General features: G+C 37.6%; 1 protein-coding gene and 1 pseudogene across 10 annotated transcripts in view; one reads left to right on the forward strand and one right to left on the reverse strand.

Annotated features, from left to right (window-relative positions):
- Positions 1 to 27,400, forward strand: part of C2H8orf34 (chromosome 2 C8orf34 homolog) — a 385,259-nt gene that overhangs the window by 84,232 nt on the left and 273,627 nt on the right. For all 10 annotated transcript variants that reach the window (XM_015993542.3, XM_006974691.4, XM_006974693.4 and 7 more), the window contains exons 2-3: positions 8,594 to 8,741; positions 14,528 to 14,659. In XM_015993542.3, coding sequence (XP_015849028.2) covers positions 8,594 to 8,741; positions 14,528 to 14,659 — 280 coding nt within the window. The remainder of the gene's footprint in view (positions 1 to 8,593; positions 8,742 to 14,527; positions 14,660 to 27,400) is intronic.
- LOC143271630 (large ribosomal subunit protein eL8 pseudogene) lies at positions 1,329 to 2,115 on the reverse strand (annotated as a pseudogene).

Raw genomic sequence — 27,400 nt, forward strand, 5'->3', positions numbered from 1 at the left:
AAAACTTGAAACTGTGAAAGGGATTAAAATATCCCCAAATCTCCCTGCAGTGTCAATAAATCACAACAGACTTTCTAAACAGTTACAAATTCAAACAAATCCATTAGAAAAGCGAACAAATGACACACATAGAAATTTCCCTGAGGAAGTTGTAAAGATGGCAGATGAACATATTAGAGATCTTCACTGCAATTAGTCATTAGTGAAGTGCAATTAAAACCAGAATAAGCTATTATTAGAAACAGAGGAATGGCTAGGAATGCCCACATACAGCAAAAGTGAAAATGAAATTGTATTGGCATTTAGAAAATAGTTTGTCAGTTGTTTTTAAATTAAAAGTGATTTTAATATACAACCCAGTAATTTAACCCACAGAAATATAAATTTTCACGCAAATGCTTATAAACAGGTGATTATTATATTATTACAAAAATTCCATTTTTCAGTCCTTCAGCAATCATTAATAAATAAGTGAATACACTATGTCACATCTACACCATGAATAACATTCATTAATAAAAATAAATAAATAAATGACATGCAATCTCTTTGTATGGACATCGAGAAGACTATGTTAAATAGAAATGTGTACATCCTTGCCTTAGATCATCAGTCCAAGGAGGAGGTGCTGGGTATGCACTAGGACATTTTGCCATTATCATTGTTATTATTATTTATTATTTATTATTGTTATTATTATCATCATCCTCATTATGCTAGGCAAAGCACTCTGGTTTGCTGCTATTAAAATAAATAATAAAAGTCTAAAATAATTTTTATCCAGTGGAGAAATTTTCTTTTTATGAGAACCTCTATATAAATCTGCTTCTTCCATCCCAGATTCATGTCACTGGTTAATGTAAGTTTGGAATCAACTCACTATTTTTATGAGGAATCCATGCTATACTGGTGCAGAGGTGTTTTCAGGATGTGGAAAATCCTGCCTAGAACTAAATTGTAAGCTGTGATTCTTATAGGAGGATGATCTCATAGTAAACAGGAAATCTTCAAAGTTTTATACTGAGAGGGCGTATTTGTGATGCTTTTATGGCCCAAGTTTGTGTGGTTGTAGGTGCACCCTAGTTGTTACTGAGTGAAGATTAGGTGACCTGAAAAAAAGTATGGAATTAACAAAACCTTCGAAACTTGTGTAGCTATTGGCTTTCTGTGCAATTTTTTTGTTCGATTCTTTAACACACAGTGAATAAATAAATTTATGTAAAATACTTGCTACCTGTACTTCTCAGGCTTAAGAAGTGACTGGTAATTTAATTTTTTAAAATAATTTTGTAATCATATTCGTGCACAGAAAACTTAGCAGTGTGCATTTAACCCAGTTTAGTGGTGAGTTTTTTGGCCTTTTCCAGCTTGGCAATGTGAGCCACACATTTAGGAGCCAGATCATTGCCTCCCTAGTGGCGGCCATTCCATTGCATCTATCATTGTAACTGGTCCTAACAGCTTCCATCAGCTCAGCCAGAGCACCCTTGTCTTCCGAGTTAACCTGTGTGAAGGCAACAGTGGTGCATGTCTTCCTGTGGACCAGTCGCCCAGACTGGCCTTTCCCTTGATGATGCAGTAGGGGACCCCTCCCCATTATTCGACACAGGGCAGGCAGGAGACCACCTTTTCAATGGGGTCTACATCGTGGGCAATCACCACCAGCTGAGCCTTCTTGTTCTCCACCAACGTGGTGACTGTAGTGAGTCTCGGTTGAAGGACAGGTGGTCTCTTAGTCGGGACGTCCCCTTTGCCAGCCGCTTTCTTCTCGGCATGGGCCAGCAGCCTTTGCTTCTTCTCCTGCCTTGTCTCTGGCCTGTACTTTTGGGCAAATTTAAGCAGCTGGTTAGCCGTTTGCTGGTCCAGGGCCTGGGAGAACTCATTAACGGCAGGAGCTACTTTCAGCCACTTATAGAGGATGGCCCTTTACCATGGCAGCCTAATGTACCAGGGCTGTTTAATGAAGCATGTGAGATCTCTTTTGGACTGGATGTCCTGCTCAATGCCAAATTTTTTAGGCCTTTTCTTAAATAGAAGATTCACTATCTTTTTGGCCTTCTGTTTCTTCACAATGGATGGAGCCAAGACCACCTTGGCCTGTTTTCCTTTTGACATCTTGCTCAACTGGAGGAGAGCTACTGCTATTTATACTACTTTCACTACTGTTGATCTCAGCCTTCTAATTAAATCTGAGTTTTTCACTGGTAAAGAAAGAAGTAGGCTTAGGGTAGTTCTGAAATGGAAAAAATCTGAGTTCCCCAGGTGTCCTGGAAGGGTCTGGTGTTGCTGGAGGACTACCAGCAACAGTCTGGTAGAAAAACATTACAGAGATGTCTCTTCCTCTCTCAGCTTGCATAGAGACTTGTATACTGCATTTGACCCCCCTTCTGCCAAACTCAAATCTTATAGATCTGCTTGAATGTACAATGAGGCAAGGAAAAACTTCCCAGTATGCATGTTTTCCAGTTAAAAAAAATAAAAGAAAGAACTAAGGCAAGCATGGACAATGGTGCCGGACGCTATTCTATGTATCTTGGTTATAATCAAGTTAGTAATAATTGCACAGACAGCCAATAGCTACACAAGTTTCCAAGGCAACTATGCACTATGGAGTGGTGGAACGGGCAAGCATGGAGTGCAGGTCAGGCAGATAACACACCATATTCTATTAATATAAAATAATTACATTGAGAAAGTATATCCAATTGATACTACCTCCATCATTAATCCCCAAGGACAAGCTTTCACAGTACTGGAAGGTGCTATGCAAACTTCCAAGGGAGAAAAGCAGTCAACAGTTCTACCCAGCTGTGACACTTACAATCCACAACAATAACCAGCAGGGCAAGATATCCCGGAGAGTGCAATAGTATCACTCGTAGCTTGTCTTTAACTAGCAGCTGTCTAATTTGCCTTAAGTCCTATTTGACAGGAAGAAAATCATGCCTAGTACTGGAAACCTAGCCAAATGCCTGGACTAGTAGTCATGGATATCAGAGGAGACCCACATCCCACTACTTATTAAACCAGTGTAATTTCTAACTGCATTCTAAATACTTGTTCTTAAGCCCACAAATAAGTGTACATCTCATCCATCATCAAAGAAACTTCTTCTTGCAACAAAGAGAGACCATTACAGAAAACCACAACCAATTAAATGCAGAGAACAACTCATCATGGCGTTTACAGCCTCATGAGTACATTTACAACACAGCTCTTTCACCTAAGGCTCAGGGAATATGAGGAAGAGGGAGTAAAAAGATTGTAAGAGCCAGAGGACCAGGGAATCTGCTGTGATATTATTTTTCCTCTAAATGATAAGGATGCTTCACCCATGATACTTCAACAATATAGCTGCCTAAAAAAAAAAAAAAAAGACCTGAATATGTACAACACCAATAGACCTTCTAACATGGAAGGAGGAAATGTTATGGGGCCCCAGCCCTAGAAAAAGAACTCCAGGCTGCAAATGTCTTTTGAGAGAGGAAGAGAGAGTCTTCTCCAGAAAGTAAAAAAGCATTCCAGTGGTTATCCAATACCAAGTAGTCAACCCTGAAATCATATACACACATGTAGCACTAAGTGAACTTTAACTAATAACAATTAAATGAAAAGAGGTCATGAATTATGAATTTGAGAGGCAGCTAAGGAGAGAACATAGGAAGGGTTGGATGGAGGAAAGAGAAGGAGGAAAATAATATAATTACGTTTTAATTAAGAGAAAGAGAACATTATTATCAAAATCAAATCAAATCAATGGAAATAAATTATTTATAATATAGCAAATACATATTAATAAAAGGATAGTGATTATAATAATAAGATATATTGTACATATATAGCCTATAAATTTTTTAAAAATTGCAATAAACATTAAAATGCTGCATTTTTTCCTTTTATTTTATTTTACAATACCATTCACTTCTACATATTAGCCACGGATTCCCTTGTTCTCCCCTCTCCTGTCCTCCCTCCCCTTCCCCCCAGCCCAACCCCCATTCCCACCTCTTCCAGGGCAAAGCCTCCCTGAGGACTGAGATCGACCTGGTAGACTCAGTCCAGGTAGGTCCAGTCCCCTCCTCCCAGACTGAGGCAAGAGTCCCTGCATAAGCCCCAGGTTTCAAACAGCCAACTCATGCAATGAGCACAGGACCCAGTACCACTGCCTAGATGCCTCCCAAACAGATCAAGCCAATCAACTATCTCAGAGGGCCTGATCCAGTTGGGGGCCCCTCAGCCTTTGGTAGGAGACCATGGTAAATGAAGACCACATGAGAAAAGGAAAAAACAAAGTACTAGAGAGGCCCACAGAAATCCAAAAAGATACCCCCAAAATAGACTACTGGCAATGGTCGAGAGACAGCCGGAACTGACCTCTGGTGATGGGATGGCCAAACACCCTAATAGTGGTGCCAGAAACCCCATCCAAGGACTGAGGAATCTGCATGCAGAGATCCACGGCTAGGCCTCGGGTGGAGCTCCGGGAGTCTAATTAACGAGAAAGAGGAGGGTTTATATGAGTGGAAAGTTGTTGAAACCAAGGTTGGATAAAGCACAGGGACAAATTGCCAAACGAATGGAAACAAAATGTTGCATTTTTTAAGGGGCATCACCAAGAATTAAATCAGAAAATCAGATACTATTCTATGTATCTTGGTTATAATCAAGTTAGTAATAATGAATTTTCATGGTGGGAGATAAAATGTTGAGCTCCAAGATCAGAGAATGCTGTTGCAGGTCAAGAAAAGCCACCATGGGGATCAAGGTTATTGACCCTGGAGATCTCAGGCTGCAGCACAAGAAGCAGGTGGCTATTAATTGTGTGCTGGCAGCTGCTGCAGTTCTCAGGTATTTTTGCAGGCTTTTCCATCCAAGGCTGCAGTGGAGTTTTCCAGCTTCTCTGGGAAGCTGCTGTGAGCTGCCCATGTGCCCTCATTTCTGCCTACAATCATTTCTATAGAACAGTTTCTTCTGCTTTTCTCTGCTCTCCAAGTCCTCTACAAATTCCTCATTAGGAAACCCTAACGGAGATCAATGAAGGAGCGAGATCTGAGAAGCGATTCCCACCCCAGCGGTCTATACATAGCTTAAAGCACTTTGCAAATGCTTTCTGCTTATCATCTTTTTTAGTCTCCATGGCAACTGTATGATGTAGACATTATTATCATTCACATTTAGTGGATGGAGTATTGCATGTTAAGGTGATGAAGCACCTTACCCACACTTATACAGCCAGTAAGTAGAAGAGTGCTTCACAAGAGTGGTTTCAAAGCCTGGGTGCTGAATCATGACTGTTTTCTGTGTCTTCTGTTGAATGCTGTTTATACAACAAATTATCATTATTAGTAATTGTGAATTCAATTATGGACAAGTTTGCTAGTATGTGTTCTAGCCTGTAAGTGAAAACATGGTTCCAAGTAAATTAGTATCTGCATGTTGTCAATCCCCAGGTCCTTAGCATAAAATATCCACAAATATTTGGTTTTGGGACAGGAAGGTATTGCCTCCTCAGTTTTGCTTTTTATTTATAAACACACAAACCAGAATCTCACAGGGACTTTCATTCCAGGAATCTTAGATTAATGATAAAGATTGTAGATCATTTCCTGAAGATATTCAGCCCTAGAGTTGAGATTGGCATAATATTCTCAAATACTTTGCCTTTGTGCTGAATGAGCCCTGGGAACCATCCAGCAATCAGTTCCCACTTGTAACTTGACTTTCTACCACACAACTCTATCTCAACTCCCAAATCTATTAGCTCCTAAATCATATTTATGTGTCTCTACAACCCCATAGTTGAAAGAGACTGATGACCTATTACCAGGAGCTCCTTTGAAAAACTAAGGATTTAAATGCTCCTATTTAGAAAATGAATTTCTGCAAATTCCAGTTCTCAAGCTCATTCTAGTACAAAATGTCTGGATACATTGAGAGGCCAGACAACACTTTTCTTGCGTTCAGAATCATCTGAGTTTAGACCTTTGACCCAGCAACATACTGTACCAAAACTATAGTTGGCATTTCCTTTGGGCTGTCAACCAGCTCCCAAATTAAGTCATAAAGACTTATTAATTATGAATGTTCGGCCTTAGCTTAGGCTTGTGCCACTAGCACTTTTAATTTAATTTAGCCTTTTCTTAAAATTCTTCTTTGCTTTGTCTCCAGATTTTTTTTTACCTTTATTTCATTCTGTATGTCCTGCTTTCCTGCTTCCTCTGTATCTGGCTGGCTGGCTGGCCCCTGGCATGTCCCTGGTGTCTCTTTTTCTTTCTCCTCTGAGCCTAAATTCTTCCTCCTTATTCTCCCTTCCTGGAAGTTTTGTCTATATCTCCTCCCTCACTATTGGCCATTCAGCTTTTTATTAGACCAATCAGGTGTTTTAGGGAGGCAAGGTAAAACAGCAACATTTTTTTACATAATTAAACAAATATAACACATTTCTGCATCGTTAAACAAATGTTCTGCAACAGAAAGCATTAGCTGTTTTAATTGCTTATGTCTGAAATTCTTTTGTGCCTTTAACCTTATATACTTATTAGTGGATTAAAAATGTATCCCCAGAATGACTAGATTCATCATATTTTTAAAATGGAGGCTATTTGAGTTCAACTGTATAATCCATTTTCTATAGAGAATAAGAAATACTTCAGTTTCTTTTCAAAGAACAAAAATATAAAAATTTTCCATCTGATTTGAAAGATAAAATTGTAAAAACAAAATCACATGGTATCTCTCAGGGTCACAACAGAGAGTTACTGTGGCCCTGGGCCATTTTATCTGATCTAATTTTGCTTTATTTTAGTGCCCAGGATTTCTGTGACAAGATCAACTTTACTGGTCCTTTCATTCCCTCTTCTCTCCATTGTGTAGTGACCTTTGTAATGAACAAGGAGTTCAAATAGAATACTGCAATCTTGTCTGGATAAAAAATTGAAATGTTTGAGTTGTGTTACATTACATTGATGTGAAATTGACCACTGCACTGCTTTGTGAATATTAGGAGAGGGATGACCTCTTTATTATACTAATAAAGCCTTTCCAGTGGCAGCGATACCCACTCCTTTCTCCCCAACTTACTGCATATAGAAAGTATTTCCTAGGCAAATACTTTGCGTCACAGTGTATTCATGACACAAACTGTCTTGATCTTTTGTTTTCTGGCTTTAGTTTACAGATGCTCTGAATTATTCAAATTGTGTCTCTAGCAGCAACAAGGGATCTTGCCATCTACAAAATCTACATTGTCTGTGCTTAGATACTACACACATGCCTTGCCCCATCCCAATTCCTTCTCCATTTAGGTTCAAAGCTTGGGTCAGTAGCCCTAATGATGGGAAGAAATTCTTATTCTCTGTCTTCCCAGAGTGACTTTGGTTAAAACCCATCCCTTCGTTTCACCATGACTGTTATCTGCCTTGGGCGAGAAGCTCTGACAGGATTCTGAATACAAAATAATACAGACTTATAAAGGCTTAGGGGAAGCCTCTCAAACTATGTCACTAGAGGCAAACTGATGACCATTAAGCCTGCTAGCCATCTGAGGAAGAGCATTAAAGAAGAAGAAACAGGCCAGCATCCTCAGCCACAAAAAAACAAACAAACAAACAAAAAAAAAAAAAGAGAGAGAGAGAGAGAGAGAAGAAACCAGAACTGGAATGGGAAGCTGCTGGTACCTTCTTTCCTAAGTAACCCTCTCATCTAACTTTCCTGACCTACTCAGTAGAACAATCGCCACTTACAGAGAAGTTCAAATGGCAATTGGCATACTAGGACAGGACAGACACGATGAGCTGTGACTGCAGGAATGTAAGGGGGTGTGCCAGTTCACAAACCCAATTACAGGGCACAAAACACCATCCTCGTTCTCATGTGTGGCAGTTGTTCATGTCTGGATGCCATAAGTGACCACAAATTGGAGATTGCCATTTTCTCTTCCTGACTGAATAAATAAAACACATAGACATGATCCTTGGGCAGATTTTAGCCCAATTTAAGGTTAGAGTAGCTAAAAATTAAAGAGTCTGTTCTGTGGGTAGAGATCATCATTGGGGGAGAGGGGAAGGTGACGGGGGAGGGGGGAGAGTGAGACAGGGGAGAGAATTTTTGTAAAAATAAATTCTATATTGTTCGGAGATTATGAAAGGCTTATGTGACTTTGTGCCTGCTCATCCAGTTCTTTAGTTCCCGATGTTCTTTGGAGATTTCAAAGGGAAATTATATTAACACATCAAGAAAGGTACATTGTCTATTTTAGCTAAAGCTTAGTTCCTAATGGGATCCCTTGAAACACTAATCCCAGATTTAAAAGTTTGAAACCATACTTGAACAAAAGGAATCTAGATAAAATTTCTAGTGTGGTTTGGGCTAAGTTTTGCTGTGTTTTGGTTGTGTAACACAGTTGGCTTGTTTATCTCTACTTTATCGTCCTTAGGGTGAGGACAGCTACTAACTTGTACATTCCTGGAAGAATTCTGAGAGAGTTTTAATTAGGTGCTATGTGTGAAGAGTTGGTGCAGTGCCAAACAATGATAAATGCTCAGGTAGTCTTTCTTCTTATTGGATGTAAATGTGTGTCTTGTTCTGTCTTTAGGAATTAATGACCAAGCTAATCACTGAGACACCTGACCAGCCAATCCCATTTCTCATTGACCATCTTCAGTCTAAGCAAGGGAGCCGAGGACAACTGCAAAGAACTTTGTCTGGGTCAGCAGCTCTCTGGGCAGAAAGTGAAACCTCAGGTAATTGGGGGAAAAGAAGAAACGATGACTATATATGTTAATTTGAGACACATCTGATACAGTGGTTCTCAACCTGTGGGTTGAGACCCTTTTGGAGGTTGGATGACCCTTTTACAGGGCTTGCCTAAGATCATCAGAAAACACAGGTTACACCTCATAACAGTAGCAAAATTAGTTATGAAGTAACAACAAAAATAATTTTGTGGTTGAAGTCACCACAAAATAAGGAATGTATTAAAGGGTCACAGCATCAGGAAGGTTGAGAACCACTGATCTATTAGAAAAGTTTCACAAGTATTTTTAATTATATAAACCTAAAATTTTCAGGTATTCTGTGATTAGTTTTGTGTTAAGTTTTCATATAAAATAGTTTTGAATTTGAATACATTATAATGTACTATGCTTCTACAAATGAAAATCAGAATATTTCATACAATAGAAAGATTCTGATTTGCATGAAAATGTTTTATTCTGTGTGGATTCAAAGTAATTATTCTAAACTTGTGTTTCTTTTTATTAACAACCTGATTGAAAGAATACAGCTTATCTGCTCAGGAAAGTAATAAGACAGTGTCTACAAGGTTACTTTTGCTTTTCTCAAAGCTGATTACTCTTTATTTCTTCCATGACTAATATTATCCTGTGTAGTAAATTTAACTTTAGAACTAGTTGAGCCCTGGGCACCTCTGAACATTGGGAAACCAGCCTTCCAAGTCTGCAGTAAATCACTAAATGGGGGATAACACTAACTCGGGGATAGATGTGACTTCAATTTTTCTACACTCTGGTCTTTGGGTTTGCACTTTGCATTCAAATCCCAATCTCTCCATACCTTGGGCTAGTCTGTTTACGTCAACTTGACACGACATAGAGGCATTTTAGAAAAGGGAACCATTTGAGAAAATGCCCCCATAAGATTTGCCTATGGGCAGGCCTGTGGTGCATTTTCCTGATTGATTGGTCCAGCTCACTGTGTGCAGTGTTACCCCAGGGCAGATGGTCTGTGGTTCTAAAAGAAAACAGGTTGAGCAACATGAAAATCAAGCCAATAAGCAGCATTCCTCCATGGTTTCTGCTATAGTTCCTACCTCTGGTTTCTTGCCTTCAAGTCCTGCCCTCAGTAATTGGGTGCTTCTGGAAGTGTAAGATGAAACGGAGCCTTTCCTTCTGAATTCCCTGCTGGTCATGCTGTTCTAGTGTTAAAAATAGAAACCCAAACTAAGACCTGTCTGTTGCATGGGTCACCAACTCTTTGCCTAATTCCCATGGGATTGGACTGACTCTAGATGATTTCCTGGGACAGTACCATGATGCCTTTTTTTCTCCTCATACTCTGTGGAATCTCAGGAAAGGATTTTGCCTTTCTCTTGCTGTGTTATCATATCAATACCTTCCTCGTGTTCTCACAAGTCTACAGTAAAGAGGGCAGAAAATGAATAGCCTCTGAAGAAAGTGGATATTGCTGGTGATGATATCTCCATCAAAGTTATCTTCATTAGACAGGAAACTAGAACACGAATCTTGCTGTACAAATCTTGCTGTACAGAGAATTCTTGTATCTGCCTTATTTATTTATTTTTGGACTCACTTCCTTGGGTTTATAAGTTAGGTGGGTTGATTGGCAAAGGTTTTGGTTTTTTTAGGTGTTAAAATGGTACCCACCTTGTGGTAAAAGATCATATGGCCATCTTTGAAGCTCTAGAAGTTCATGAGAGCCTAAATTTTATAAATAATTTTATTTAAGGCGGCAGTTGTTATATTAAACTCTGAGTTATTTATCAATAAAAATTTGCCATTCAATGTCCATGTCCAGAAGCCTGTATTTGGCTTAGTCAGCTCTGTATAGATTCATAAGACAATCAACTGTTAGCTGGGTTGCATCCTCATCTGGACACTGAGCTTGAGAAGAACATGTTTCCAAAACCATTTGGCTTGTTGGCAAATAACCTCTCCACAGCATATGCTAAGTTCCTGATTTCCCTTCTGGCTTTTAGCCCATGTTTCTTCTTAGTTGCTAGATACAAGTAGCATTCACTTCCACATGACTCTTACCATGTGACAGGTTATTTTCTCCAATTCAAGAAGTCTGCTCAAATGGGATTTCCATGATGTAATGATTACAATGTAATTGTGACATTATAATCTCAACACTTTTGCTATATTGTATTTGACAGAAGCAAATCAATGATCTCATCTTCATTCAAGAAGAGGGAATAATGTAGGTCATGATTAATCATTACTTTGTTATCATCCCAGATTTCTTAGAATTCTCATTCTAACAAGAGTTTGTTGACTTTTCTTAGAAATGAAAGGGAGTATATTATTATAGCTACTGGTTTACTAACTTAAGTAATAGTATAAATGCTCATTTAATAGGTCAAGATGAAGCATGAGACTAAATTTCCAATAAAAAATAGAGGCTGAATTCCTGTTGGTGAATTTGAGTTTTTGTGGAACATCTTAGTAAGCAATACTAGCAAGTATTTGAATGTGATTCTGAATCTCTGTGCTGGGTCAGAGCAGGAGACTCCAAAATGGGACTCATCTGGTATCAAAGAAAAAACCATACCATCCACAAGAATGAAAGAATGGAAAAAATGCACTAAATTGTATATCAAGTAAGGAATGTTCTGGAAGATGATTAATGTGAGACTATTCTGTGTGCTTTAAATTTTGCTGTTTCTTACGAAGTAAAATTACTTGTTGAATAAAAAAAAGAGTTGGAGATTAGATAGAAGAAGTAAGCGATCCTAATCCTGATAATTTACCAGGAGAGAATAGAGACAGGTTATGAAAAAGAAAATTAATGTTTGTTTAACAAATCTGGGGCAAAACTGAGTTGAAGACATGAATTAGTCATTATTAAAACTTTTGGAAACCACCAGCAAAATGTTCTCCAGCAGAACCTCAAAATTTGAAGAGCCAGAGGAGGAGGTGGCACACAAATTTATGCAAAGTTTATTGATGAGCAAGTTGTACAAGGAACTAAGCACAAAGCCTGGTGTGGAAGATAACGGTGGTGTTTGAGAACAGACTTGTCCAGAGAAACCCAGTCAGAGATAAAAACACCTATAACAGATCAATGTAGTGCAAGAAACACGTGGTTCTCTAGCTGTGCCAAGAGATGGTGATATTTGACATCAAGTCTTCTAAGGTGGAGTTGTTCTGGAGAATGAGAAGACCCATTACAGAGCCTGAGTTTGGGGTGTCTAAAGCATCAGAGAAGGGAAGGTGTGAAGAACTGATGCAAGAATGTCTGAAGCCTGCAGTGTATAGAAGTTTAAAGAGGTCACCAGTGTTTCACTCATGTTGTCAGAAGGACAAGATAGACTGTAGCCATGTCTGCAATACTGCTAGGGGGAAGCCCAGGCTAATAGTGAGGTGTGATGAGTGGTGTTTCCCACAAGGGAGAAGGGCACTTCATTTGGGGGGGCCTCCTGTTGCACAAGCACCTGGTACCTAGGAGCTTCGAGCCTTCACAGCATGTGTGTGTGTGTGTGTGTGTGTGTGTGTGTGTGTGTGTGTGTGTGTGTGTGTGTGATGTTGGGGTGGGGTGAAACCCTCTATTACAGGAAGCTGCAAAGAAACATTTTTATGTGAAAAGATGATATATACGTTAAGATATGAAGTGAGGATTTGAAAATGGAGCAGTACTTGTTTATGTGAAGTGTAAGGTCCACAGAAGAGGGGGAAATATTTCAGAGGGAAGATGTGGAAAGAGAAAGAGAACAATCAGTTACTGGATGTTAATAGAAACAAAGAATGGTTATTTGGATGGTGGTTAATGATTCTCTCTTAAACCATGATTGTGATTTTGTGTCTTCTAATCAATTACAGAATGTCTCAAGGACAGAGATGAAATACTTTTCCAAAATACCTAAAGTTGTCCTATTGTTCTGTTTCAATACATCTAGCAACTCAGGGTACAGCGTGTTCTCACTTATGCATTACTTAATAGTGTGAAGGAAGACCTTATTTTTGTTTCATTTTTGCAATGAAAAGCAATTCCTTTTGTATAATAATTACACACACACACACACACACACACACACACACACACACACCACACTTGATGTTCAAAAGTGTAGCTGAGATGCTTTCTATGATTCTCCAAGAAGATCATTTTTGTGCAAACTGAGTTTCCTCTAAGAGACACCATTTCCCCCTTTCATTTGCCATTACTCTTCTCATTTTGTGGCCTCTCTGCTCTGGAGCTTTATTGAGTGAAGTGGGTTCTGTACGCCCCTGATTCAATTTTCAGCACTACCAGTGTTCCTTTTCCAGCACTGAATACAAATTTAATGTGGTATTGCATTTTAGTTTTCTCTCAGCACTTAAAAAAAATCACAAAACTCCTTTTCAATAGAATTCTATGTACAATTGTGTTTTAATCACAGCTTGCTCAGCAACTCTTCCCTAGGATTTTGTTTTGTTTCATAAAATTATTCTACTTATATTGGAAAGTCAGAAAAGTCAGGTTCTGACATTTAATAGCTGTAAGATTATAATATTCCTTGGTGTCTTAAATATTCTATTCTTTAATTAAATATAAACTCACTGTGGATTATGAACTTTCCACAAACCATATTGTTAAAACATGCTGAATTTGCAACAGTTCTAAGAATTTCATTACTCTTTACTGTCCAAAATTTAGATTTTAGCAGCATTGATGAGTTTATGCACTGCAGTATTTAAAAGCATAGCTTGTGTTCATTTCCTATGTGGATTTTAAAGGAATAATATGTAAAAAGGCTTGGGACAGAAGCAGTTTATATTTACTAATAGAGAAGTTTGTATGTTTATCTTTTTAATTTGTCATGCCAAGTTCATGGCATGATGTATTAGTTGTTTTTCCCCATTGTCGTGACAAAACATACAATAAAAACTTGCTTAAGAGGCAAAAAAATATGTATCATCAATGCCTTCCAGAATGATAGTTTTTCTAGTGATTCAAACTTAAATGTGGAGTGTTTTTTATCTAGTTTCAGGTATGCCAGCAGATAATATAGGCAGAGTTTTCCTTGCCCTTTCATTATATAGGTTGAAATGAAACTCAGGGGTTCTAAAATAAAACAAAACAGAAAACATGAAAAGGACAAATCATAACTACTGCTGAAATTCTTGTATCAATCAAATCGTGTGTCTGCTACACTAGTGGGTGAATCTCTGTCCCTCATATTTACTCAACCAACTAGATAGGAAAGATATCCTGGCTATTTCCCTAATACAACTTTTGGACAGAATTATAAAATGAAATAATCCATAAAATCCAATATTTTACTGAACTTAACTGTAGCTAGAGTTTTCCTGCCTTGCCCACAGTTAGGACAAATCTCTGTCACCTGCCAGTCCCACAGCTGCTCAGACTCAACCAAGTAAACACACAGACTTATATTGCTTACAAACTGAATGGCCATGGCAGGCTTCTTGCTAACTGTTCTTATAGCTTAAATTAATCCATTTCTATAAATCTATACCTTGCCACATGGCTCGTGGCTTACCGGCGTCTTCACATGCTGCTTGTCATGGTGGTGGTTGGCAGTCTCTCCCTCTGCCTTCCTCTTCTTTCTTTTCTCCTCTCTGTTAGTCCCACCTATACTTCCTGCCTGGCCACTGGCCAATCAGAGTTTTATTTATTGAACAATCAGAGTAATTTGACATACAGACCATCCCACAGCACTTAACTCTGCTCAGTAGACATTTAAATATATATGTAATATATGATGCTCCATTTCATGACCAAGAATTTTTTCATCCTTATTACTTTGATTTATTTGTTTTAACAGAACCCAAAGGAACAAGAAGGGATTTCAGAAGCTATGATAAACCCTGGCAGTTGAATGCAAAGAAGCCTAAAAAATCAAAAAGCGACCTTGCTGTGTCTAATATTTCTCCTCCATCACCAGACTCCAAATCATGTAAGTTTGCTACTTAAATGTTTCTAAATTTGCAAGTCTTTGTACTTTGGAAGTAAAGAAAATTTATCAGTTGAACTGAAACTTTTTATATGTTTTTGGCTCTGTTAATCATAATGAATCCATGATCATTCCAGCATTTACATTGAGCTTCATGCATGCAAATCTACTTACTCACTTATACCTTTCATATGTGCAACTGACTCAGATCTTTTCTGATATTCTGTTATAAGAAGACTGGGAGCTGCATAGAATAGATCTCTTACCTCTTCTGGCCTGTTGCAACAATAAACCTCCTTCGAAGCAGCTCAAACTTTTAAAAAAGCAAATCAAATCTTTAGAGCAGAAGGGAAAAGGATTTGCACTCCTGAATATTAAACCCAAACATAAAATAATGTTCATCTGACTTCCCTTAGGCCTTCCTCTTTGTTATCCAGGCTTACTCTCCATGGCCCTTCTTTGTCCTACCATTCTAGACATGCTTCAGTATCTACTTCCAGGGTCGCTATTGGATTTTTCCAATGCTCGATCATGACCACATGCACTGGAGCATACTAAGCACCCCAGGCTTATACCAAACCCCAGTAAATCTTGGATGACAAGAGAGCTTGGATGTTGTTCTTACATACTAGTTCCCCATACTTATCAAAGTGTGGGTGCTTGGTTTTAATCACAAGAGAAAGGAGTAAGTTTAAAATATTTTTGTAATGTTTAGAAAGGCACTGCATGCTAACTGGAAATTGGATGTGGGTAATTTGTGAAGGAGACTGAAATGAACTCTGTATTTCACCTACATAACTGCACAGAACTTCAGTGAAGAATGTATGGAATACTAACTTTAAATGTCCAGCAAATTGTAATTTTAATGAAATTGTCCAGCTTCAACAGTTCTGTATATAAATTAAATCACAACCATTCTTAATGTACACATTCAATATTTGCACAGCTTAATCATATGACCAATAACACTAACATAGCCACTTATTCACTCATGAAGTACAAAGTAGAAAAACATGATGAAAGAAAAAAATTGAGACAACAAATGAATTGTGTCAATCCTCCCAATCCATCCAATGAGCTCTGTCTCCTTCTCTGTCATCTGAAGTTAAGACCATAGACTTGAGAGTCGCTTATGTCTGAGGGGACATGCCTGAAGCCATACTCCTGCAGGCTCTGTGCTCTCAACCAGACACAGGATGGCTGCTGGCACAGTGAGCTTCTCATTAGGTTTTCTTCTGCCTGGATAATTTATTTAGAGTGTCTAGTCATAGCAGAATATTGGCAAGATGCTATTAATGACAATGAAATAACAAACCATCTCCCCTGGAATATGTAGAGATATTGTATATGACAATAAAAATACAATGAATTTAAGACCTACATGGAGACACATTACCAAAATTACTACATTTTGAAGCAGTTGTTGAAGATGTGTATTTCAATATCTGAAGAATGATTAAAAATAGTACAAAATAGACAAAAGTTAGTAAATTTATCAAAATCAGAAATAAAATTATCTTCCCAAAACGACAGAAAAGTGGTAATAGTTACAAATAAAAGCAAAGAAGTGGGGAGCGGTGAATAAGCAGGTAAGGGTGCTTGCCACCAGAGCCTGATGACCTAAGTTTGAACCCCAGAACTTACATATAACAAAGGGAGAACCAGTTCCTGCAATGTGTCCTCCATTCTCCACACTTACGCTATGGCATGAATGTTCAACCTTGTACAGTAAATAAATGGATATAAAAACTACAAAGAATAGATTATAAAAAGAGAAAACAAAACATCATGGTAGGGGCTCCGGCCCAAATGTCAGCAATTACACTAAACAAGTGGACTTGACATTGCAATCGAAAAGCAAATACTATCAGGCTGGATTAAAAGGTTATAGGTTAAAAGCAAACAAACCAAAAGAAGTATGCAGACACAAGTTTTAAATACAAAACATAAAGACACCTCCATTGCTAAAGTAATAACTGACAAAGTAGAATTTGAAGTGAAGAGAAGACCAGGACCAAAAAAAGAGAGAGAGAGAGATTATCCCATAACAATATCTCATATCAAAATGTTATCAAACCAAGACAGCATAATTCACTAGTATAAATATAACTCATGTAGAGTTCTTGCTTGGTATGCACACAAGTTCCTACGTTTAATCTCCAGTACTAGAAAGAGAGAGGAAAGGAAAGAGGTAAAGAGGTAGAGAGGGAGAGAGGTAGAGAGGGAGAGAGGGAGGAGAGGGGGAGAGGGGGAGAGGGGGAGAGGGGGAGAGGGGGAGAGGGGGAGAGGGGGAGAGGGAAAGAGAATTAAAATATATATCCAGGATTGACAACATACAGCCAAGAGCAAAGTTCCCAGGCATATGATGGAAAATTTCCAATGCTACATATAGGCTCAGTATGGAGAACAGAAAATAAATAAGGATACAGGAATTTGAACACCACAACCAAGTACTTTGAGTTAATTAACACTTATAGAGTATTGTGCCAAATAAAGGTAGAGTATATAATTTTGCCTTCCAGAAGGAATGTTCGGAAAGATAAACAACTTGTCATTGCCATATAAGAATTTAAAATTGAAATTGCAAATGTATAAATAACTCATAAGTTAAGGACAAAATCTTGTAGAAATTAGACACATTTTGATCTATAAATAGTATAAATTTATAGGCAGAAACTAAAGTAATAATGCTTAGGAAGAAATTTCTAGCTCTATTATAAAAATAATTTTAAAAAAGCATAAAATGTGTGATCTCAGCATTCATCTTTAAAAAGTAAATAGTGATTGAAACCAAGTATATGTTGAGAGAAAATGATTAAAAGAAATTGAATAGAAAAAGGAAAATCGGAAAAAATAATATAACAGTTGATTATTTGAAAAGATTTTTTAAGTATCTGTGAAGAGCTATCAAATATATATTATAACTACTGAAAGACTGAGCACTAACACACATGATAAAAATATTAAGAGGCTTTTTAGAAAATAATTTGTGTGACCTATACCAATAGAACTGACAATGTATATGGAAGACAGAAATTCCTAGAAAGACATATTCTAAAATTGACTGAGGAAAAACAGAAATATTTAAATTTCTTTTATCAATGGAAGAAATTGAATTAGCCTATCAATTTACCACACAAAGAGCCTGAAGCCAAATGGCTTCACTAGAGAACAAAACATTTGCCAGGTCAAGGAAATTGTGTGACACAAAACTGTTATAGGAAATAGAGAAACATGATGGTTCCTACTTCAGCTCATTTCAGAAGACCTCGACACTACTGCTAAAACAGGATAACGACGCCTGTATCAGTGACTTGTCCTGTGGCTGTGACAAAATACCTCATAAAAGCAACTAAAGGCAAAAGATTTAATTTTGGCTCATAGTTGATCATGTGATGGAAGTAATGGCTGTGGGAGCATGACGTAGCTGGTCATCAAGCATCCGGAGAAGCATGCAGGGAGGGATGGATGCTTGTGCTCTGCTAGCTCTTCTTTTGAAGTCAAGAACTCCAGCCTAACAAATGGTACCACTCACACTTGGGGTGTTCCTACCTCAATTAACCTAATCTAGGTGCCCTGCAGACATTCCCAGAGGCCTGTCTTCTCAGTGAGTGTAGATCCCATCAAGTTGACATTAACTGCACCAACACTCCATCTAGAAAAGTAGAATATTCTTCAAGACCACAAACACTGTGTTGACTGCTTTTATCATTGCTATTTCAAAAGACTTGATATAATAACCTAAATGAGGAAGGGTTAATTGTGACTCCTGAATACCGAGGGGCCACTCCATCACTGTGTGAAGGGCATGATGGAGCAGGGTAGTTCACATCGTGTCAGACAAGAGTCAGAGACAAAACAATATGGAAAGGGACAGAACAAGATGTCACCTTCAAGTCTCGCCTCAGTGACCTTGCTTCTCCTGATCCATCCAACCTTGTACTTTTAACCTACCTCTCAATAATACTGCCATGTTTTGATTCCTTTAGGAATTAGTCTATTCAGTCTCTGTAAATGCAATCTATCACACACAATCCAGGGTAATGTCTTATAATCTCCTTTGTAATTGCATTTATCAATTATAAATTGATGAAATTGACCATTACAGGCACGAATACTTTTACCAAATATTGCAACATTGGTACAGAAGTGAAACAAAAGAGTAGTAAGTTGCTGTATTTGTTTCATCCAAGAAATTCAATGTTTATGTAATATGCCAAAATTAATTTGTGTCACTCACTTTAAACTAAAAATGAGCAGATTGAGAAAAAATTGTAAGTCTCTTCAACAGAGGAAGGAAAGCATTTGGAAAAATGCAACTGTTAAGATCAAAACTCCGTTAAAATAATAATAAAGGAACATGTTCTTGGCCTAAGAAAGGGAAAAATAAAAATCTCTCACCCAATATAATATTCTTCATCAAAATATGAATATCTTTCCTTTGTAACTGAAATAGGTGTTTCAACTTCTGTTCAACAAGTGTTTATGACTTTCATTACAGTGGAGGTCACAACCAATGAAATCAGATAATAAAAAGTTCACAACTGCAGATAAACTTGTGAAATACTATTCACTGATTTCATCATTGTAAAGGTAAAGATTGTACACAAATTTACAATAAAAACACAAAGATAGCTTGAAAAATTAGCAAAGCCACCAGATAAAAAGTTAAACTAAAAATAGTAATTGTACTTACATAACAACAATGTAGCTAGGATAATATCCTAAAAAACATTTACAAAAGTAGTAAAGAACACTGAATATTTAGGGATAAATTTGATGGGAGATGTGCACATTGTTTATAGAGAAAACTATGAGATATTTCTGAGAGAAAAAGTAAATCAATTGGGTAAATATACCCTGTTCATGTTGTATATTGGGAAAATGTCAATATTCTAATTTGTGCCAGAATTTAAACATAATTCCTATCCAAATATCCAATAAGCATTACTCTAGAAATTGAAGTAATTATTTTTAAAAGTTATGCTTATCAAGATAATTTGATGTTGTGGAAAGGGTGGACAAACAAAACAAGTCAGTACAACAAAGAGTTTCAGAATGGACATCTATAGCGTTACAGAATAAAATAGGAAAATTTTCTTCATTGGACATCATCAAGGAAAACCAAATGAAGCAGAACTGAACCTTACCTTAGTTATCATCAAGGAGGAAATCCTTTCCAGAGCTTCAAATTTCTATAGATGATACTGCATACTAAACCACTGCAAGTGACATTTATTTCTGTGTGAAAATTTAAGGAAAGTGTAATAATACTTGAACACACAACTCAACAGCATTTTAATACAATCACAGTATTGATCCCACATTATCTCTCTAATGAAGTGTTTTCAGCACTCCCAACGTTAATACTGTACCCACTAAGTGGCCTTTGGACAGTCCTGGCTCCCACCAGTCCCTGGCTATCTGCTGTCTGTCTCTGTGGGTTTATCTGCTGGAATTATAGAAGAATCCGTCAAGTGTGACCTTTTGTGGGAGCTTGTTTCATTTAGCAAGCTCTTGTTTCTCATGCACATTTCAACATGTCCATAGTTTTATTCTAATAGCATTCCCTTATGTGTACATGCCACATTTTCTTATCCATTCCTTCCTTCATGGGTATTCTGAATGTTTCTTCCTTTTTGACTGTTGTGGATTGTGCTGCTATGGTCATTCATACACACATTTAACTGAAATAGCATTCTCTGGTACCTAGGTAATGGAATTGTAAGGCCAAGTGTAATTCTGGGTATAGCCTTTTGAGGAGCATCTACACTTTCTATGGAAACTATTCCATTTACATTACCATCAATGATGTGCAAACACTGTAATTTCTCCCATAACCACCAGTGCTTGGTATTTTTTGGTATTTTTATTAAAAACATAGCCACTCAAGTGAAGGTGAAATGATGCTTCATTCTTGTTATTTGCATTTCCCTGAGAGCTAGGTATGTTGAGCATCTTCTTAGTGACATCTCAACAATTCGGGTGTCTTTCTAGAAGTGACTGTTGATATCTTTGCCAAGTTTTTGGTGTTTTGTTACTTATTTTATCCTGAGTTCTTTTATAATCTAGGCACAAGTGTCTTATCAAGTGAATATTTCCCCCCATATCGCATGTTATCTTTTTACTTTCTTGACAGTGTGCACTAATGTACAAAACTTCTAATTATTCTAATTAATTTATGTGTTTCTTCCTTATTTTTGTTTGTGCTTTAAGTATGCTATCTAAAAGTCTCTTGCCAGTTCTAAGATCATCACCCCCCTCTCTCTCTCTCCCTCCCACTACTACTTAGAGTGTTATCTCTTATGTGCACCCATTGCTACGTCCTGAGTTCCTTTCCATAAGTGGTAGGGGGCAAAGCCCCGATTTTATTCTTCACATGTGTGTACTCAATTGTCTCAGCATAATTTTTTGAAAATATTCTTTCTCCATTGCATAATCTTTGTGCTTTGTTGAACACTAATTGACCATAAATATGAGAGTGATTTTATTCTGTGTTCACCAGTCTGTTTAATTAAATTGTATAGTTGTGGTTTTGTGAGTATTGTGCTGTTTCACTTATTAGGATGTTTCACTTATTAGGATGTATGAGTCTTTGAATTGTGTTTTTCTATCTTTTTCATTCTCTTTTGGGATTATTTTGGATGCTCTCCATACTTCAAATTCTAAATAGCTTTTAAAAATCAGTTTTTCCTTTCTAAACAAGGCAAATTGTGTTTTGATTGCATCACTAAATTAATAGATTACTTTGGGGGAGTACTGGTTTAAAAGCAGAAAGCTTCTTAGCCATCAACAGGAAATGCTACTCTAATTCTTTAAATCCTCTTTAATTATAATCATTATGGTTTTTTGTTGTTGTTCATTTTAGAATAAATATTAAATTCAGTCCTAAATATTTTATTCATCCAGATGCTTATCACTCATGGAACTGTCTTTGTTTTCCCTTCTGATTATTATTGCTAGTACTTAGAGACAAGATTAACTTTTTTGGTATTCATTTTATTTCCTAAAACTTGGCTGAAAACATTTATTCATGTTACCCTTCTGTGTATGTATGGATGCTTATGACTTTTTAAATAAGAGATCACTTCCATCTTCAGACAGTGACTGTTTTGCTTCTCCTCCAGTTGGGATGCTTTTCAATTTCTCTTTACTTTCTTAATTTCTATAGCTAGAAATTGCCATGCAAACATATCTAGAAGCATCAAAAACTAGCCAGGAATTCTTGCCCTGTTATTGCCTAGAAAAAAAAATCTTCCGGCCTCATGCCATTCACTACAGTCATTTACTGTGAGATTTCCCTATTTGCCTTTTATAATGCTGAGGATGTTCTCTTTAGCCCCTAATTTGTCAAATAATTTAAATCATAAGAATGTATTCAAAATTCTGTCACTTTTGAGATGTCTCTGCAATTATTTCTCTATTTTCTATCAGCATGTTATATTATTTTGATTACTTTCTTTTCTTTTTTTTCGTTCAACTTTTAATGTCTCTATAGTCTATCACAGTTTCAACAATGTGCAATGATCTTTTAAAGTCCAAAGATTAAAGTATCTTCTGAGATTCATGTAATCTATTAACTGTAATCTCCTATAAACATATAAAAAAAATCACATACTTCCAATATATAATGGCACAGGATACACATTACCATTCTAAAATGTAGGAAAGGGAGCATAGTGAGGAAATACTAGACCAAAACAAGGCTGAAAACCAGCTGGGCAAACTCCAAACTCTACATTTCCATGTCTGATTTCAAAGTCCTCTTCAGATCTCCAACTCCTTTCAGCTTTGTTGACTGCAGCACACTTCTCTCTCTTGGGCTGGTTCTGCTCCCTGTTAGCAGCTCTCCTTGGCAGGTATCCCACAGCTTTGGCATCTCCAACATCTTGGGGTCTCCAAGGCAATTCAGGCTGCACCTTCACAGCTCCACACAATGGCCTCTCTAGGCCTACATTCAGGGATACGGCTGACACATGCCTGGCCTCAGAAGCTTTCCTTTGTTTCAGAGGCAAATTCCATAGCTCCTTTCTTCTATCCTTAATTCCAGAGCCAGGTGGCAGAAGCGGCCAAGTTCTGTTACTAACTGGGGCTAGAACGTGGCCTCCTTGTTCAATTACATCTTCGCCAACTTTCTGTTTTTGATGGTTTCCTTCACTGCCTAAGCTTGACTGTCCTGAAACTGGATCTGTAGACCAATATAGCCTCATACTCAGAGATCCACCAGCCTCTGCCTTCTGAGTGCTGAGATTAAAGACATGCACCACCATACACTTCTTTTAGCTTTTCTTTAATTTCTTTCACAAGTTGAGAAGTTAACTGGGTAGAATCTTGCCCTGAGGTCACCACTCCCTTTATTCCATTTCTTAATCTGTTTATATCCCTAAACACAGGATTTAGCTCCTTTCTACTTCCTGGAATTCCTCGTCTTCTTAAATTGTATATTTTGTATTTTTACTTTCTCAGCTTGCTCCTTTTCATTATAAATCTGTGTAAGCTGTAGTCATGGTGTCTTTTCACAGCAATAGAACCCTAACTAAGATAGAACTTGGTACCAGGGATGGGATATTGCTCTGATAGGCCTGACCATGCTTTTGTTTGAAGGAATATGAACCTTGGGGCTATAGATTAGAAAAGCAGTTGGACATTTTAAATGGTGCCTAATGAGCCATACTAGTAGGAGCATGGAAGACAGTGGTCTGAGTGTGATTTGATGAACTATGGAGGTATGGTTCAAGAGATTTCAGAGAAGAATTATTTTAGTATGCTGCCTATAGATCATTCTTGTGATATTTTGGTGAAGAAAGTGGCTGCTTTTTGCTCTTGTCCAAAGAGTCTGCTTGAGCCAAAAGTGAAGAATTTTGGATTAATTCTATTGGTAGAGGAAATCTCAAAACAGCCTACTGTAGACTCTGTTGTGTGGTTATTACTGGTCACTCTTACACAGATTTATATTGATTACTTTCTTGTGTTAAACCACCCTTGCATTCTCTTGGTATGTAATTTGTCCAATATGCTACTGTTGTTGGTTTGGTACTAAGTTACTGAGGATTTCTGCATTGATTTCCATTGTTTCTTTGTCTTTGTTGAGGGCAAAGCTGGTCTTATAAGATGAGGTAGAAAGTGTTCATTCTTTTTCAGTTTTCTAGAACAAAAAGAAAACTTGATGTTTATTATAGGATCTTATTTTAAACTGATTGTTTTGGACAAATCCTAGAGAGCTTTTTATTTGTTATGTTTTGTTTTTTATAATTGTGTCATCTGTACTACTCAGATCTAAAATGGTATTCTGAATGAGTTTTGGTGTTTTTATGGGTTTCTAGGATTTTATTTTTTAATTTGCTTCTTTAGGGGTTAATTACAATGTCTCATTAAGATTTTCGACTTTAATAATGTGAGTCTTCAGTTCTTTCTTCATCACCCTTGCTAGAGATTTGTTAAATTTTTAATCCTAATGAGGTGAATTTTAGCTCTTTTAGCTTTATAATTGTCAGCCTTTGTCTCACTTTTATCAGTTCCAATAATTATGTCTTCCACCTTCTGCTAGACAGGGCTTGGTTTGTTCTTTTTTGTCTACTTAACTTTATTATTTATTAGGGGACAAAGTTAGCAAAAACATTTAAAGTTCCTCTTGGAATGAGAGCATACAGCTATAAATTCCCATCTGAACCCCGTTCTCCCCACACCCCAGGGGTTAGAATGTACGTTTTCCCCCATATGCTATTCTTCACTTCTCTTGGGAGTCTCTGGTTGCAGTCATGTTTTATTTAACTCTTTCATGCCTGTATGTTTAATAGTTTTGTTCCTGATTCCTGTTCTATCATTGTCAGAGAACTTATGTTGTATGATTTCAATTATTTTCAAATTTCTTGATATTTACAAAGTTATGTTACATATAATCTCTCCTAACAAATGTTTCCTCCACCCTAGAGGAGTGTGGTCATTCTGCTGTCGCTAAGTGCAGTATTCTGTGTACATCTGCTGGCCCATCTTAGTCTGTACAGTGGTGAAGCTGGCCTTTTTCTCACTGATTTCTCTTCAGGATTCTAAATATTTTTATAGAGATATTATATTCCCCAGCTCTTATTTTAGAGCTGCATCTTTCAGTTATATAAGTTTTGATTCCTATGTTCTGAGACTGTAAGGATAGACATATAATATAAATACATAAACTTAATCATTGTGACATATTATTATGGTGGATTGACCCTGTTAAGCAGCATGTTTTGCCCTTCTTTATCTTTAGGAAAAGTTTTTATAATAAAGCCTTCTTTTTGTCTGCTGTTGAACAATCAACACAGATTACTTTTCAGTAGTATTTCTTTCATTTATCCAATTCATGTTACTTTATTAATATTTCTTTCTATTCTTTTCTCCTTTGAGAATTATACTTATATGTTGGCATTCCATAAAAATCAATAAATTAGAAAATGATAGCAGTAGTACTTGAGTTGTGAGAAATATATATTGTACATATATCCTTAAAATATTAAACAAAAACTCATTTAGAAATGAAAAAATCCATTCTTAGCAAATGTTTGAAGAATGAAATTTAGCCGGGCGTTGGTGGCGCACGCCTTTAATCCCAGCACTCGGGAGGCAGAGCCAGGCGGATCTTTGTGAGTTCGAGGCCAGCCTGGGCTACCAAGTGAGTTCCAGGAAAGGCGCAAAGCTACACAGAGAAACCCTGTCTCGAAAAACCAAAAAAAAAAAAAAAAAAAAAGAAATTTAAAAGAGACTCTAAGTTATTGCCCATACTTTTAAAAGAAAAAGGGCACAAATAAATATTTTAAAAATTATGGACTTTCAAATAAGAGAAAATGCTGTCAACTATGTGTGTTTGTGTATGTGTGGTGTATGCATGTGTATGTGTATCTATGTGTGTGTATGTTTATGTGTGTCTGTGCTTGTGCATGCGTGGTGTGTGTGTGTGTGTGTGTGTGTGTGTGTGTGTGTGTGTGTGTGTGTTTGTGTGTGTAGGGGGATAGTCTGTGTGTATAACTTTCTGAATGTATGCTTCTCTCTGTGTTTTAGTATGTGTTTGCATCTGTGGTTTTGTGCCTGTGTATGTGTCTTGTCTGTGGTGTGTGTGTGTGTGTGTGTGTGTGTGTGTGTGTGTGTGTGTATGCACGTTTTATTCAAGGCAAAATGTAGGGTCTCTTGTCTGTCCTCTAGCACATGCTATATTTCTATTTCACAATGAAGTTCCCTCCATCTTCTTGTTTACCAACCCTCCTTCCCCCTCTCAGTTCCACCCCCTCTCTCCTTTTCTTATTTCTAACTGGGCTTTACTAGATTGTCCAATATGCCCTCAAACTTAAAAACCCCTCTCTCTCTCTCTCTCTCTCTCTCTCTCTCTCTCTCTCTCTCTCTCTCCCTCCCTCCTCTTCTCTCCTCTTCTCTTCTCTCTCCCTCGCTCCCTCTCTCCTACCCCTCCTCTTTCTTTTAAGATATTTATTTAGTCCACATGCCTGTAATTCAACATTTGTAAGGTAGAAGGATTGCAAGTTTGAGATTAGCCAGGGCTGCAAAGTGAGTCTCTGTCTCAAAATACAAAATCTTTTTTCAAAAGAAAAAAAAAATCCAAACAAGAAAATGTTTGCTTCTCAGCCTACCATAAAAAGATAGTATTTATTTATTAGACTGATTTCACAACAAACAAAATAACTTTATCCTACCCAGTGGCTTGTTATTTTTCAATAGCTATATAGTGATTGATAAAGTGGTGATAGGTACTTAACATGTGTTAAGTACTTTCCAGTTGCTTAGTATGTGGGATGATGGCTTATAGTAAACAAAATTTTGACAGAATGATGAAAATGACATTGTCCACCAATTTTCTGTGCATGGAAGTAAATGCTTGTACTTTTTGCCCATTTCGTATTCATAATCCAGTTAAGAAAACTGAGATAAATACGTTGGTTAAGGTTAAAATAAACAAACTGAAATCATCTCTCAGAAATCCTATTAGTGCTTTTCTTTGCATTTGGGGGAATATTCCTCAGTTTCTTTCCATTTATTAATTTTTATTATTATTTTATTTTATGTGTATGGTGTCTTGCCTGCATATATGTCCATATGCAGCACACTTGCTTGGAGCCTATGGAGGCCAAAAGAGAGCATCAGGTCCCTTGGAAATGGACTTACAAATGATTGTGGATTATCCTGTACAGCTGATAATCAAATATGGGCCCTCTGGAAGAACAACCCATGCTCTTAGCTGCCAGGCCCTGTAGCTTGATTTTTCCGCCTCGCCCACAGTCAGGACAAACCTCTGTCACCCGCCAGTCCCACAGCCGCTCAGACCCAACCAAGTAAACACAGACACTTATATTGCTTTCAAACCGCATGGCCGTGGCAGGCTTCCTGCTAACTGTCCTTATCTTGCTAACTGTGCTTTTATCTTAAATTGATCCATTTCCATACATCTGTACCTTGCCATGTGGCTGGTGGCTTACTGGCGTCTTCACATGCTGCTGGTCATGGTGGCGGCTGCAGTGTCTCTGGTCATGGTGGCGGCTGCAGCGTCTCTGGTCATGGCGGCGGCTGCAGCGTCTCTGGTCATGGCGGCGGCTGCAGCCTCTCTGGTCATTGCGGCGGCTGCAGCGTCTCCTTCTGCCTTTCTGTCCTTTTATATCTCCTCTCTGTTAGTCCCACCTATCTTTCCTGCCTAGCCACGGCCGATCAGGTTTTATTTATTAACCAATCAGAGCAACTTGACATACAGACCATCCCCCAGCACAG

This window comes from Peromyscus maniculatus, chromosome 2 (genome assembly GCF_049852395.1).
Source record: "Peromyscus maniculatus bairdii isolate BWxNUB_F1_BW_parent chromosome 2, HU_Pman_BW_mat_3.1, whole genome shotgun sequence".
NCBI classification, from domain to species: Eukaryota; Metazoa; Chordata; class Mammalia; order Rodentia; family Cricetidae; genus Peromyscus; species Peromyscus maniculatus.